Below are 14841 nucleotides of genomic sequence, written 5' to 3'. Positions count from 1 at the left end.
GATACACAAATACAAAGAGAAAGAAAATATATTCCATTCTTTGTCATCAGCAACATGAAGTGCATTAAACATTACATTGTGAGGATTTCCCAAATTAATGTTAAATAAATCATTTTAAAATAACAAAAATTATAATAAATGTTTCCAAAAACATCGCAATACATGGTTAAATTACTTACTGAGTAATAATAATGTGTTCGTCAAGAGTTGATTTGATTATGCAGCAATTATTTCTGTAAATCCAGTGGTCAAATGCTGTGTTTCTATCAGTTTTCCATGTAATTATATACACCTGACTAGTAGCTGGTGTGTGTCTGTCTGTGTCTGTGTGTGCAATTTCACAAAACTAGAAGACTTTCTAAACAATATATAAGCAATATGAAACATAAAAAAAAAAGAATTGTGGAGAATCAATACATTATGAATTATTTACTGCCATTGTGTGAATAATATGTATTCATTTAATCAATAAAAAAACTGTAGTCTGATTATGAGAAAATAATAATAATAATAATCTACTTAATTTTTGGAATCTGATTACATGTAATCAGTAACTCAGTACTTGACTTACAGGACCGAGGCAGGAAAAGCAGCACAGCATCTCTCATGCATTTGTCGTTTATTATCACACAACTCTTTTCAGTAAATGGCATGACTTTGGCCCAACAATACACACATAACTGAGCTGGATACAGGATTTCATAGCAGCTGCTGAACACACACATTTCCTTTTTTAAATACACATTGCAGAGAACAAGCTTTTCAGAGAAGAAACTAAAAAACTGAACACATTCGCTTTGAGCATTACAGTTTAGCATCTCAAATAACACAGCGCAACAATTCTTGCTGATTCGCATGACAAACTATCTTATCACGAATACTGAATTTGTATAAAAATCACTGATTAAAATCCACTACTGTTTTGATTTTTACCATATTATCATTGTAGTATATTAAATGATTGTCCAAATGGATGAATTTCACAAAGCCAGTCAAGATTGGTCATATTTAACCTCAAAATCAAAAGAAAAAAAAGTTCATATTTTTAGGCCGATAGATATTTTTATGTTTTTTTTTGCATTGTGACAATATAGTACATTCATGACAAATAAGCACAATTCCCCAAATTCTCATTATTGTAATGCAAAAAAAAAAGTCATAAAAATAATAAATATATAAATAAATAATGCACCATGGTGGAATTTGTAGTATTTGCCTTTAGTTATGCTGATCTATGATTATTGTAAAGAGAATAGAATTAAAATCATGACATAACAATTACAAACAAACTAAAAAGTGAAATGTCATGGTGAATTTTTAGGGGAAAATGTGCCCATGAAAATGTCAGTACAAAGTGCTTTGTCCTGCAACATATGATTCCCCCACGTCCTTCAGTGCCTTCATACTGTCCTCAACACAAAACACTTAATGCAGAAAGATCAACTGTGTCAGAATCAAGATTTCCAAGATAAAGCTTTGGTGTGAATGAAAGAAAGGCTTAAAACAGATCATTACAAACTGCCAGTGCATACACAATAACATTGTAAGCAGTCCTTCTGGCGCCTGTGTGTACAGGAGCATCTTCCCGCATGAGACGTGACCGATCCCTCACGTCAGCGCGCTGATCCGCGTTCAGTTGGGAATGTCCGCGTTGTTGTTGCGGTTGCCGTATTTATGGTGGATGATCAGCAGGACCACTCCCAGGAAGAAACACACGGATCCCACTGTGATGTAGGCGATTCCCAGGAAAGGGTTCTTCCCTCCCATCCAGGAAATGGTGCTGAGGATCATACGCTTGCGGCCGTCGAAGCTGCGCACTGGGTAATCTGGGGTCACGTTATTAAAGAACGTTACCGTACTTCAACATGCATTTGCTTACATATAGAAGAAACGGTTACACTTTATTTTTTTGGTGTCATTGGGTCAATTATATATTTAAGTACTGAGTAATATTAATTAACTACATGTATACTATAGGGTTAGGATTTGGTTGAGGGTTAGTCGCATGTAATTATGCATAATTTACTGTTATTACTATGGTAAGTACATGTAACATGTAACAAGGGCACTGTCAAATAAAGTGTTACTGAAGAAACTTTAAAGGCTTATAGAAGTTTTTCTTTTTCATTCTTAGCTTTGGGGTAAAAAGACGTTTAAAATACCTGACCACTGACCAGTGGTTTACTGTAAGCGAACATCCCAAACCGCCCACACTGCTGAAAGCGGCACGTAGGGTGTGTTCACACTTGGCATGTTTGGTCAAAGAAACCCTGGTGTGATTGCTCTGTTAGTGCGGTTCAGTTGAATAAGAGTGAAGGCTGCCATCTGAACCCTGGCGCGCACCAAACAAGCGAACCGAGACCCAAAACGAACTCTAGTGCAGTTCAAATGAAATATGAACGCAACACGGACCAAAGACATGTAAACGAAACAAAAACAGGACATGATGTCACAAGATGAGACCCTGAAAAGGACGAGTTCTCAGCTGGTCATCATATGTAGGCTACGATACGTAGGATTGTTTTGAATGTTCGGTAAGTTCAGTCGTGAAATATATACGTAATAAAAGCCAGGTTGTGAACGTATCCCAATGCCTTCAGGTTCCGGTATCTTGAGGGTTTGGTGTTAAAAATGCCGGTGTTAAATGTTTTTCAAATGAACCGAGCAAACCGAACTAAAAGTGTGAACACACCCTTAAATATGTGCTGCAGAATAACAATTACAAATTCAGTTTTTACTAGTTCATGACCTCGATGGACTGAACAGAAGAAATGAACTGGAGAAGATTTCTACATCCAAGAAGGCAGAGCCTCAGAGCCACACCCACCTATTACATCATCGCCATGGACCAATGGTAGTTTACCAGCCTGTTTACCAGAAGAGTTCGCTTTGGCAAGAGCCGTTTTGAACTCAAACTGAGTTCGAAGTGAAACGCACACTTGGCCTGATTTAGTTCGAAATGACGACACACCAGTTCTTCGATTCCTCTTCAAGTATATTAACATTAGCCTTAACAATTGTTGCATTTGTATATTTCTTATGGTGAAGTTATAAATAACTTAAAGGTAGGAAATGTGTTTTATAAACACTTTTTTCTATACTGGTTGAAACTCTCTTCACATCCTGAGAGCAATCAATAATAGAAGTGGTCTAAATATTCTGCGGAAGACTCAGGACCAAAGAATATTCGTCCAATCATTGCATTCGGTCCAAAACAGTTCCTCCTGAACCAAAACAAGGAGCTGATGCTGCGTTCATGCCTTGTCGTAACCGTTACGAAACACGTGACGTTCCACCCGGAGCCGTTCATGTCCTCAGACTCGGATTTATGCGTCTCTACGTCAACACTATCAACGGCGAAATGAATCTGCAGCAGTCAGGTGGTACAAGTAAGAGCTCTGGAAGTTAGTTCATTATTATTGTAATGTTATGTGCTTTTAACGCCGTCTCTCGTGATGCTTTGCAGAATCTGCTGTGTGTGTTCATGTGTTTCGGAGGAGACGGGGCTCTGCTCTGAAGGGAGGGTGGGATCTCATGCTTTCAAAGCTAACTTGCTATTGCTAACCTCTCTGAAATTGCCTACCCTACCTTCAAATTATGAACGCAAATGCTGGTTTAGAGGCTTATGCTAATCTCACAGCCCCTGTTTCCACCTGGTGAAGAATGAACAAAAACTTGGAAGTTGAAAGACTGAAATGGTATTTTCTGAAGGATACTGTAGGTGACTTCCAGGCTGTAGTTTCCAGGCGGTAATGTCGGGGTCATGTTGTCCTTCTTCTTCTGAATGATGCGGTACAGTTTTCTGAAGGTGGGGAGAGCAGCGGTTCTCATCCACACGATGAAATCCTCATTGATGAAACCGTTGTTCTCAGGATCGGTCGGGTCCAGCTCATAAACGGGTTTGCGCCAGTTGACGGGTTTGCTTGTTTCTGTGAGGACAAATAACGCTGGTTAGCAATAATACAGTGAAACTTTAAAAACATAACAATGCAATAACTTTGTAGCACTTATCCCAACATTACAAACATGCACTGATGTAGAGTTATACTCATATTGCTCTGATCACTGTAATGTGTTTTCCCTGCTACTGTAGTATATACTGAAATAGTCCAGTAAGTGTTCGTCTTGAAACATTGCTAACAATATAAAAGTTAGGTTTACTTTATAAAAATCAGTGCAGATTTCACAGCATAAAGACACGTGAAGCACGAGCTGAAGGAGGTACTAAAAGACCTTTTACTTGCTGAAAAAGTCTAACTATCAATCAGAGGACAGAAGGACTGTAGTAGAGTGTGTGCGACAGGTTTTTCAGCAAACTTTTGATCATGTTGTAGGCTTTAACAGGGTTGGGCTTTATATACCTTGGAACACAACGGAGAGGTTGCTGTTGCTTCCTCCTGGGTTTCTGAACTTCACATGTTTGTCAGTCCACCAAGCAATGCCTGTCTTCACCAGATGAATAGGTATTTGGCTTCCGTTTGGATGGATGTAAAACAGCTCCAAAGTATCTACAAATACCAAAGGAATTACAGAAAGCAGTCAGAAAGACCTCAGGTCTGTTTCACGCAGCTTGTGTAAGCAGTGCATATTTATTTAGGGGCTCATATTCACATGGTGCAAGGCTGCAGATATCCATAAAATCAAATATGTGACCCTGGACCACAAAACCATGGGTCACATGGGTCAATTATTTGAAATTGAGATGTATGCATCATCTGAAAGCTGAATAAATAAGCTTTCCATTGATGTATGGTTTGTTATGATGGATGTAATTTGAAAATCTGGAATCTGAGGATGCAAAAAAATCGAAACATTGAGAAAAATCACCTTTAGAGTTGTCCATTTATGTTGGCGATTGTGCTGCATTCACTCACAAAAATAAATGTTTTACATATTTACGGTAGGAAACTTACAAAATATCTTCATGGAACATGATCTTTACTTAATATCCTAATGATTTTTGGCATAAAAGAAAAATCGATCCAATGTATCGACCCATACAATGTATTTTTGGCTATTGCCACAAATATACCCGTGCGACTCGTGACTGGGTTTTGTGATCACATATAGGGTCACATATTTTAAACAGAAATCAGCATCATGGGCATAAAGAGTCATAATATATGCAATACATATCAATACATATCAAAACGTTTTAAAATAAACACAAGTGTGTTTGTTTGAGCCGTAAGCTTGTCACTGGTCCCTGACCTCGCACATATGTGTCTTACCATTGAAGAGACTGTTAGCAATGGCACCGCAGGGAGCAATCGGCTTCTTCTCGCTTGTTCGATACGGTTCACACTCTTTACTTGGGTTCTGCAGAACAAAGACTTGAACACTTAAAAACAATGTCTTGAAATGTGAAGTATAGCATAAACCTATCTTTCATTCCATGAAAGTTTCAAATTATTAGCCATTCGCTTGTCATGTCTGGCATCAAAGCTGTTTAATAAAACTAAAAGAAAATAAAGATGTAACATATTGGACCTTTCATAAAAAGCACATTCATGAAGTTCAGCAGAACTGTATCTTTATAAACAACAAAATGAAGTGCGTTTAAAACTAGGCTAAATGCCAGGAAACCCTTTCCTCCTGTTTTATCAGATCACTTACCTGTAAAGAGCTTTTATCTCCGTTCAGCTGACTGTCGTCTCTTGACTTCACATAACGTCTATGGTTTTGATAGAAGTTGGAGAGTCCATAGTACATGAAAACATTACTCTACAAAAGAAAAGATGTCAGAGGATATAAAACCATCCAGTGGCAAACCACAAAATCTTTTGTTCGAGGGCTATTTTGATGTTATTCACAGGCATTTTATACGTGATTGATCTGAAACCTGTTGTTTTAGGAGCGGGAAACTATTCTATTTTAAACTATACGATCAATAAGATGTCCTCTAAAATGCATAATACATGAGAACTAATGCCACTTTAGGCGATTTACTTCACCACTATACAGTTCACAGACGCTCACAGAGTAAATATTGTAACTTAATGGACCTACAGATAAATATATCCAACTATAGCTAAATGAACCGCCTCTGTTCCAACAGTATGGATTTTAGGTATGCAGCAAATTTGGGTCGATATATCAAATAAAATATTTTCTAATAATACTTTTAAATAAATGCAGCCTTGGTGAGCATAAGAGAACCTCACATGAACTGTAAAGCACAGTGGTGGAAGTATAAAGAGTTCAAGAGCTGGTAGTTATGAACCAGGATGGTTTGCCATCACTGAAATGAGCAGAAATGTAATGTTTCGGAATGGGCAAAGCGCTTATTCAAACATAACCTGTTAGAAATTGGCTTAAATATAAGCCAAAATTCCTCCAGGCCAAACTGGACTGATCCACAGTCAAAGGAAGCGTTTGGTTAAAGTTATTTCTGCTCAAGTTGGTCAAACCAGAAACTGAAGTCAAAGACACTCCTTCTGGATTTTTTTTAGTTATTTGTCAAATATAGTTATTTATCTAGTTTATGGACGCTTGTTTCCACCAGAAAAAAAAATATATATAATAATAATTTTATCTCACAATTCTAACTTTTTTCTCACAATTGTAAGTTTATTAGGGATGCACAATATCGGCCACCATATCGGTATCGGCCATTTTTAATGTTATAGTCATCGACTGGAAAAGAAAATTAGGCCGATATATATTAATGGCGATAAATAATGGATTATTTCCTTCAGCTAAGACACTTCAGATCCGCACTGTTCGCCATGATGGTTTTGAATGGCTTGAATATGATTGGATGGTGATAGTCTTTAGTTTCAGTGCATGCAATGCTGGGACTGTTTATGTTGCATAAATATCTGAATAATCTCATATAGGATGCGTTTGGTTGAGTTAATTAACCCGCTAACAAAGCGCTTCAGTTTTCCAGTGCGCTTCAGCTTTAGCGCACGCAGCTCATTAATAACTATCAACTATAACTGTCATATACATAACATTATAAAGAGAACACTATTGTATTAAAATATTGCAACAGTTATATTAAATACGTTTGCATTATTAAAATAACTAAAACTTTAAATTTTTCTTGTTTCATTTTCATCAACAATATGGTTTAATTAAAATCATTTCGTTATTGTCCATGCGGAGGCGTTTCCATTTTATTTATCCATGGCACAGGCATTTTGATTCTTTATACGCAAGTAATGTTGGCCAATGACTTGTTTGCACTATTTAGGCATTATTTCATTAATTTGTAGGGCAATAGATTTTTTTTATAGAAAGAAAGTTAGCCATATGCATGTAAAATTAATTAAAAAAATTACACTGGTTCAAACTAGGCTACTGTACTGTATATGACTGATTTATAATTGAAGTGTTTGGGATATGGCTTTTAAAGGTGAGACGTCTGTTTATTGTAATCAGGCTCTCAAAATGATATAAAATTTTGGATTTAGATTTATTGGCCAATATAAAGGCTTTAAAATATAAAGAATTATTGATATTCGGTATCTGGCAAAATGTTCATATCGGTGAGTCCTTAGAGTTTATAAACAAGTTATGCAAGTTATAAATTCACAGTTGCTTTACGTCTCACAATTATGACTTTTTTCCCCTTAAATAGATCTTTATAAAATCGCAATTGTAAGAAAAATAGAATTGTGAGATAAAAAGTCGCAATACCTTTTTTCTTCTTTTGTATTATCTGCGGAAACAAGCTTCTATAGAGATCTGATCTTCATGTACCCAAAGTTATTCAGGAAGTGTTTAAAGGGTTAGTTAGTTCATCCATGATTTACTCACACTCAAGCCATCCTAGGTGTATGTGACTTTCTTCTTTCAGTCTAACACAATCGGAGTTATATTAAGTAATATCCTGGCTCTTCCCAGTTTAATAATGCAAGTGAATGGTAATTTAGATTTTGAAGCCCAAAAAAGTGCATCCATCCATCATAAAAGTAATCCATAAGGCTTTCTGAAGTGAAGCGATGCAGGTTTTTTGTACGTCCGTACATGAGTCTAGTTCCAGCGGAAGAGTGACCTCTGACCCGACGCATGACGTAGAATGTAGGAGTAGCGTAAGCTTTGACCCCTCTCACAGTTTAAACAAATTCTCTTAAAAAATAGACTTCTAATTCATGACCGGTGTTTTGTTTTGCTCGATCCTCTGCGCGTTCGTCAATACGTCGGGTCAGAGGTCACTCTTCAGCCGGAACTAGACTCGTGTACGGCTGTTTCTGGAAGCCAGTGATTATAGTTATTTTTCTAACAAAAATGCATGGCTTCATTTCAGAAGGCCTTTATTAACCCCCTGGTATCACTTTTATGATGGATGGATGTGCTTTTTTGGGCTTTAAAAAACAAGGTACCATTCACTCCCGTTATAAAGTTTGGAAGAGCCAGGACATTTTTTAAAATAACTCTGATTGTGTTCGGCTGAAAGAAGAAAGTCATATACACCTAGGATGGCTTGAGGGTGAGTAAATCATGTGATAATTTTCATTTTAAGGTGAACTATCCCTTTTAAGGCTTTGCTAACTTTCTCCTAAGTGTTAGGATGAGGGATGAGAGATGAAGAAGGTATTTACGTCGAAGTGCTGGTCCAGGGTGAAGGGCACCGAGCAGGTACACACACTAGTGCTGTTCCAGCTGTAGTTCTGAGCGCAGTTATAACACGGACTGAACATTTCCACACCAGTGTAGTCGATCTACAACAGAACCAACACAAAACTCTGATACCTGACAACATCAAATGTACAGAGCCTTATAATGGTGCGTTCAAGTCCTCCAGGGAAGGTGGGAAGTCGTGTTTACGACGGCACATCTGTGCATTCAAGTCACTTTCATCGGAGTAAGATGGCGGTGTACTTTTACACAAAAATATCAAGGTTCTTAAACTCTAACTTAGTTCTAGAAAATGAAGAACAAAGAAATGTGCATCAGATGTTTTTTTATGTTTTTGATTAATTTATGAAGCCACTGCAAACTTCATGGTTACATATATTACACTGTTATGTTTAATGTCATCATTGTAATTTTTTTTATTTAATTAGTAAAGATTTAATGTCATCGTATTATTCCACCATGTTTCTCTTACACGCCCCCAACTCGTCGGGCTTAAAGAAACTCCCGAGCTTCCCACTCGTATAAACGACATTGTGGTGGCGTTCATGTGCGTTCAACTCGTAAATACGATCTTTGCGAGATGACTTGAACGCACCATTAATAAACCTCTTTAATCAACATGATGTTGCTGTGGTGACGTTACGCACCTCGAACTCTTTGATGTTGTTAGAGGTGACGAAGAGTCCGATGCCGATGGGGATGAAGATGAGCCCGATCATGAAGAAGGCTGGCAGGACGGTGCCCGCGGTCAGGATGGGCTGCCAGGCTGGCAAACGCTGCTGTTTAAAGGCCGTGTTATCGGGCTTCTTGCTCTTGACGGACCCCGGCCCCCCGGAGCCCACCGATCCCGGATGGAGACCGTCCTCATCCTTTGCGTTATAGCTGGACGCCATCATCGCTCTTTAATCCGATAAAGACGAGCGGATAGCGAGCGCACTAACGTTACACGATAACCTCAAATATGTTGCCTTGATGGACAGTTGTGTGTTATATCGCTGCTGTCACTTGTGTTGATCAAACAGTGAACGCGCCATTACACAACAATGATGATTAATTCCGTTAGCGCTTATTGAACACGGACAAGACGGTAAACAAGGAAGTACAGCAGCCAATAGACGGAGAGTACCGTCGTGACGTCATCAAACCACACCCCTCCCCTCAGCTTATCAACATATTATCTTTCTCATTTCTGAAATACAGTAATAACGGTCGTCTTATCCAGATACAATATTTTAATCAGCATTAACATTCTAATAATAATTTTTAATTTTAATAAAAATTTTATATTTTAATTTAATTAAAAAAATTTTTAAACGTAGCCTATGCTTTTTTTCTTATACAAAGTGTTTCATTCACTTCTAGTAAGTGGAAAGAAAGAAATATATGGCATATCTGATCATATCATAGCATATCAAAACATTTTTACTTGGCAACAATAATAAAAATGCCTTCCATTACAGATGTGCTTTTTGGTGAAACTCTTATCAATGCATTTCAATTCACAACAACATTACAGACAGAAAGTGCTTGGTCTAAACATTCCAGAGAATGCTAAAAGTATACACTATTAAAATCATAAACAACAGTTTAGCAGATATCACACGTTTTCATTTGATAACAGTTTTATTTCATTAGATTTTTTATTGGATAAATATTCTTTCAATCTGTTGCGAGCAAAGAGGTCTAATACCTGAAGAGAAGCGATAGCTTGTCTGTTAGCATACATGACCTCCACGCTGCCATCTTTGCTCATGATGGGCACTCATGGTTTGATCAAGTCATGTCGGTAAGATGGTATTTACAAGTTGAACGTACAAGAACGCCACCACAAAGTCATAAATACCAGTGGGAGACTTTAAGCCCTGAGTTTACGAGATGGGGGGCGTGTCGGTGAGAAACATGGCAGAATATCACAATACTTATTTAGCAGTGATATTGTCAGGCTTTTTTTTTATTTACAACAAAAGATGCTAATTGCCTGCACAAAATATGATAGCATTGTAATATAACAACATTATATGAAACAATAAAATCTACAGTGGCTTCATAAATTAATTAAAAACATAAAAAAAGCAAAACACACCTAATGCACATTCTTTGTTCTTCATTTCCTGAAGTAGAGGTAAAAAAAAAAAAAAACTTGCTGTTTTTTTGTGTAGTTAATTAAAAGAAAGTACACCGCCATCTTGCTCTGACGAAAGTTACTTGACCGCACCTGATTTCATAAACACGACTTCCAAACTCCACAATATGAACTTCCCGCACTTATTGGCTGACTGTGTAAAGTCCCAAACATTTCACTAGTGACTGTCCTGTCAATGCATTTATGAGCCTCCAAAAAAAAAAGACAATGGTAAAACTATTATTATAATATTGCATTTGCAATTTATACAGTAAGTAGCTTGCAAAAGATTATTTTCATCAGAAGACCAAACACTGACTTCTCCTACAGGATATAGTGCGCTGCAGGGATGATACATACATATTTTTGTGAGCACAACCCAAAAACAAGTTAGCATTATAGCACTTCCGTCCTTTTAGATCATCCTAAAGTCAATGTTTTTTTTTTTGTTAAATGCCTGAAATAAGGTCTGTGGTGAACACAAGCTCAAGATATGATCTACAATATAAAATAATTTTTTTTTACTTTTACTTTAATAGGCGGTTGCTAAAAAGTGTCTAAATGGGACGATAGAGGTTGTCAGGCACATTAAATGTCATCACGCCAAACAGGTAAACTCATCTGGTCACTACAAAAAAGGTCACAGAGCTTATTTTCTGTTGTAATCCAAAAGCCAATGGAGTCCTATTTTGTTTTTGTAGGGTGCTGATACTAACTTCCAGGTTGGCCTACGTATCATCACTGCAGCGCTCCATTGTCCTGCAGTAAAGGCTAACATTTTGGCAAACATGGCTCCTTCCCTAGATGGAGGGCTAGAAAAGTCAGTGTCCTCCTTTGCATCTCTGCAACACGTACCAATTGCAGAAAGTAGTTATTGAAAATAGTTCATTTTTTAGGCAGTAGACTTAAATTTAAACGTGTTTATTATTTGTTCAGTACCCTCAGCCTTTCCCTCCACCCTGTAACGCTCCATTACTGACAGTGGATTTTTTAAGGTCAATGTTCATGGCCTGGTTCTCTGCATTTGCTTCCACTTTAACTCCTGTGGTGATTCCCAAAGCTCCAAGCACAGCTTTTCCCGTTTTCATCCCCCGAGACATTGGAATCCGACTGAACCCTGACCGTGCTGACGGGGCATCCATAACGGGCTGCTGTTGAGTAACAGAGACAGAAGGAACATGAATTAATCAAAATATCTGTGACTTAATTTCTACATTTTTGTCAGGAAATCATATCCATCCACTGGGAGAGACAACAACTACTGCACACTTCTCTACACTGGAGAAACAATTCTTTCTTCCCTATTTTTCAATCCACAATAGTGTAGCACGTGCAACATATTTGTCAACCCTGAATATGGTCTTTCTTGGCTTATTGTTTTGCCATATTCCTGCATATATTATATTAGACACTCACCACTGAGAGTGTAGGTCTGGCTGGTGCTTTAGTGACCTGCGTGATGGAGATGCTACTTATGGCTTTGTTGGATGCTGATTTGCTGGCAGTCACATTGTGTGGCGAGCGTAGCACAGTTCCAGTAGAAACCTCCTTACTCTCGGATGATACGGAAATAGATTTGACCATGACAGCTGAGCCATGATCGTTGGTCTTCTTAAACTGTGCTCCTGAGTGAATGTGAATCTTACTGTCTTCTGTGGAAATGACATTAGCATTTGACTTCTTGATGGGTGTGGGGACCATGCGTTTCTCAGGAGTCTCCTTAAACACAGCTCGGCCTGTTATCATGTCCACATGCTCCTGGGAGCTGCTGTTGGATGCAGTGGATACGGGTGATTTGTCCATAGAGGGAGCCCTCATGATCTCGGCACTCTTTACTCTTGAGATGGTTGCAAAGGTCATTGGAGATCGAACTCTTTCTGGGTTCTTTGTCTCTTTGGTTCGCTCATTTGTAGGAATGATGGTTGTCTGAATTGCTTGTGATGGTTTGGCAGAAGCTTGTTTGGTCAAGTCCTCTGAGTTGGCAATGCACATCTGTAAAGTTGCCTCGTTGTTGTGAATATCTGGGATCACCTGAGCGTGCAATGAATGGTTATGCTTTTGGGACATGTCGACTTCAGAAGATGCAACCTCCCCACTGGTATCCGAAGATATTTCGGAAGCACTGCTGTCCTTCTTCCTCATCCAAGGAATCCAGGACTTCTTCACAGTAAAGTCACTGACCGTTGGAGGGTAGAGTTCACGGACCGTCGGTCTCTGCGCCGGCTTCTTTAAGCTCCTCTGCTGAAGACTACTCATGATCCGGTTCTCTTCTTGGACAGACTTCTTGATGAATGCAGCAGGAGTGTCAATGTCAGCTGTCCTATTTTCCACCGAATCGGTTTGTATTCCAGTCGATGTCATTGGAACATCCATCATTCGGCTTCCTTTGGTAATGGGCCGCAGAGTTCGGCTGAAGCGCTTGGTGACCTCTAATTCTTTGGTGAGGTTTAAAACTTCAGTGCTTATGCTCTTTTTCTTGTCCTCCTCTTCCAGAAACCTCTGTTGCAGAACAGAGTAATCGACCTGTAGCTGGGAAAGCTCATCTTCTTTGTTCATGAGCTCATGAATTTTCTCCTTCAGGGCTTGCACATCTGCTTGAAGGTCTCTGGATTTGGCCTCCTCCCTCATGAACCGATGTCTCAGTTCAGCCTCCTGACAGCATACCTCTCCTCGCTCTATTGCCTTACTCAACGCAGTTTGACTTCTTATCTCATGCACCTGCTGTGGGACAAATTGCACCCTTTCTTTCTCAGTTGCTAACGAATCGTTCTCTGGTTTGATCAGGTGTCCCTCAATAGATTCAAGCTGCTGAAGACGGTTCTTCAACCGTTCAACCTCCAAAGTCAACTCCTTAACTTTATTCTCATCTTTTCCATGTGCATTTGAGACACTCTGCAGTTCTTTCACCTTTTGAGCAGATTCCCTTTCTTCTTCGTTCATGGTACCGTGCTTCATAATACCATGCTTGGAGCTCAGATCTTTACATTTGTCTTCTGCTTTGGAAAGCTTTCCCGTCATTTCATCTCTCTCCTTTACAAGAGCAGCTATCTTCAACTCCATCTCTGATTTTAGTTTCAGACGCTTCTTGCTCTCCTCTATTAACCTCTCAGTAACCTCCATGACTTTCTCCTGCTCTGCCTTATAGAGTTGGTTCAGTTCATCTTTCATCTTTTCCTCGGACCTAATTCTGTCCGCCATGTTCTTGTGCTCATTAACCATTATTACAGTAACTGATTTGAGTTTCAAAAGATCCTCTTTTAAATCCAATTCATCCTTTTCCAGTTTCAGCTCGGACGACTCAAGCTCCTTCATACGGATTTTAACGCTCACTAGTTCATCTGTTAGCTCTTTCGTCAGGCTTTTCTCTTTTTCCAAAGCCGCCTGCAACTGGCCACATTCTGTCCTGCCCACATTGAAGGTCATCTCTAGTGTTTCTAACTGTGTCATTCTCTGTTGCAGTTTTTCCACCTGTAGCCTCAGGTCTTTATTGTGAGTCTCCTCAGCCAGAAGCATCTTCTTCAACTCAATGCACTTGTTCTCAGTTTTGGTGATCTCTTCATCTTTACCCTCCATTTCTAGAATTATTTTGCGTAAAGTCTCAAGTTCTGCAATCAAATTCGAGTTGCCGCACTCGCCTTTTCTGATCTTGTCCCTCAACGCCTGGAGCTCCTCTGCTGATTTCTGAAGAGCTTCGTTCGTCTCTTCAAGCTCCTTGAGTTTGTGTGACAATTCCATTTGTTTCTGGGAAAGCTGCTGATGTTGAGATTCTTGGCCGGACAGTTTCGCAGACATCTCCTCTTGCTCTTTTGTGAACTTAGAAGTTCTTAGCTCCAGCTCAACCTCAAGATCCATGATCTTTTGGTTGTCTTCCTTTGCTTTTCTCTCTGCCTCATTTAGATACTTCTCCTTTTCCTGGAGTTTTTGAAGAAGATCTTGTATTTTGTGGCTCTGTTTGTCAATTTTCTCCAAGTGAAGTTCTCGCTCATCAACCATCATCAGTGCAAAGGACTTCAGCTTTACCAGCTCTCCAGATATTCTTTGCATACGTTTAGAAAATTCTTTTTCCTTCCGTATTTGGTATGCTTTTTCTTGTTTCAGCAACCGCTTTAACCTAGTGATAAATAAACAATAAG

At 38.8% G+C, this 14841-nt stretch overlaps 2 protein-coding genes across 4 annotated transcripts in view; both read right to left on the bottom strand.

Annotated features, from left to right (window-relative positions):
- Positions 1 to 602: 602 nt before the first annotated feature.
- Positions 603 to 9692, bottom strand: tmem30aa (transmembrane protein 30Aa). The gene is made up of 7 exons (XM_084394043.1): positions 9234 to 9692; positions 8550 to 8669; positions 5617 to 5724; positions 5232 to 5319; positions 4362 to 4508; positions 3717 to 3929; positions 603 to 1826 (listed from the first exon to the last, which is right to left on the bottom strand). The coding sequence occupies exons 1-7, from the start codon at positions 9480 to 9482 to the stop codon at positions 1633 to 1635; spliced, it is 1119 nt and encodes a 372-aa protein (XP_084250169.1). The 5' UTR covers positions 9483 to 9692; the 3' UTR covers positions 603 to 1632.
- Positions 9693 to 11159: 1467 nt separating this feature from the next.
- filip1a (filamin A interacting protein 1a) overlaps positions 11160 to 14841 on the bottom strand; it is a 28286-nt gene continuing 24604 nt past the window's right edge. For all 3 annotated transcript variants that reach the window (XM_084393870.1, XM_084393868.1, XM_084393869.1), the window contains 2 exons: positions 12125 to 14819; positions 11160 to 11859 (listed from right to left, as the gene is read on the bottom strand). In XM_084393870.1, coding sequence (XP_084249996.1) covers positions 11650 to 11859; positions 12125 to 14819 — 2905 coding nt within the window. In that variant the 3' untranslated portion in view covers positions 11160 to 11649. The remainder of the gene's footprint in view (positions 11860 to 12124; positions 14820 to 14841) is intronic.

The sequence above is a fragment of the Rutilus rutilus genome (genome assembly GCF_951802725.1).
Source record: "Rutilus rutilus genome assembly, chromosome: 21".
NCBI lineage: Eukaryota > Metazoa > Chordata > Actinopteri > Cypriniformes > Leuciscidae > Rutilus > Rutilus rutilus.
This window is presented reverse-complemented; position numbering and strand designations above follow the sequence as displayed.

Coding starts and splice junctions, on each gene's coding strand:
- tmem30aa (XM_084394043.1), bottom strand. CDS start 9,482: ATGATGGCGTCCAGCTATAACGCAAAGGATGAGGACGGTCTCCATCCG. Junction 4,509..5,231: donor TGCTAACAGTCTCTTCAATG/GTAAGACACATA, acceptor TGGTATTTGTAG/ATACTTTGGAGCTGTTTTAC. Junction 3,930..4,361: donor CCTCTCCGTTGTGTTCCAAG/GTATATAAAGCC, acceptor TTGTCCTCACAG/AAACAAGCAAACCCGTCAAC.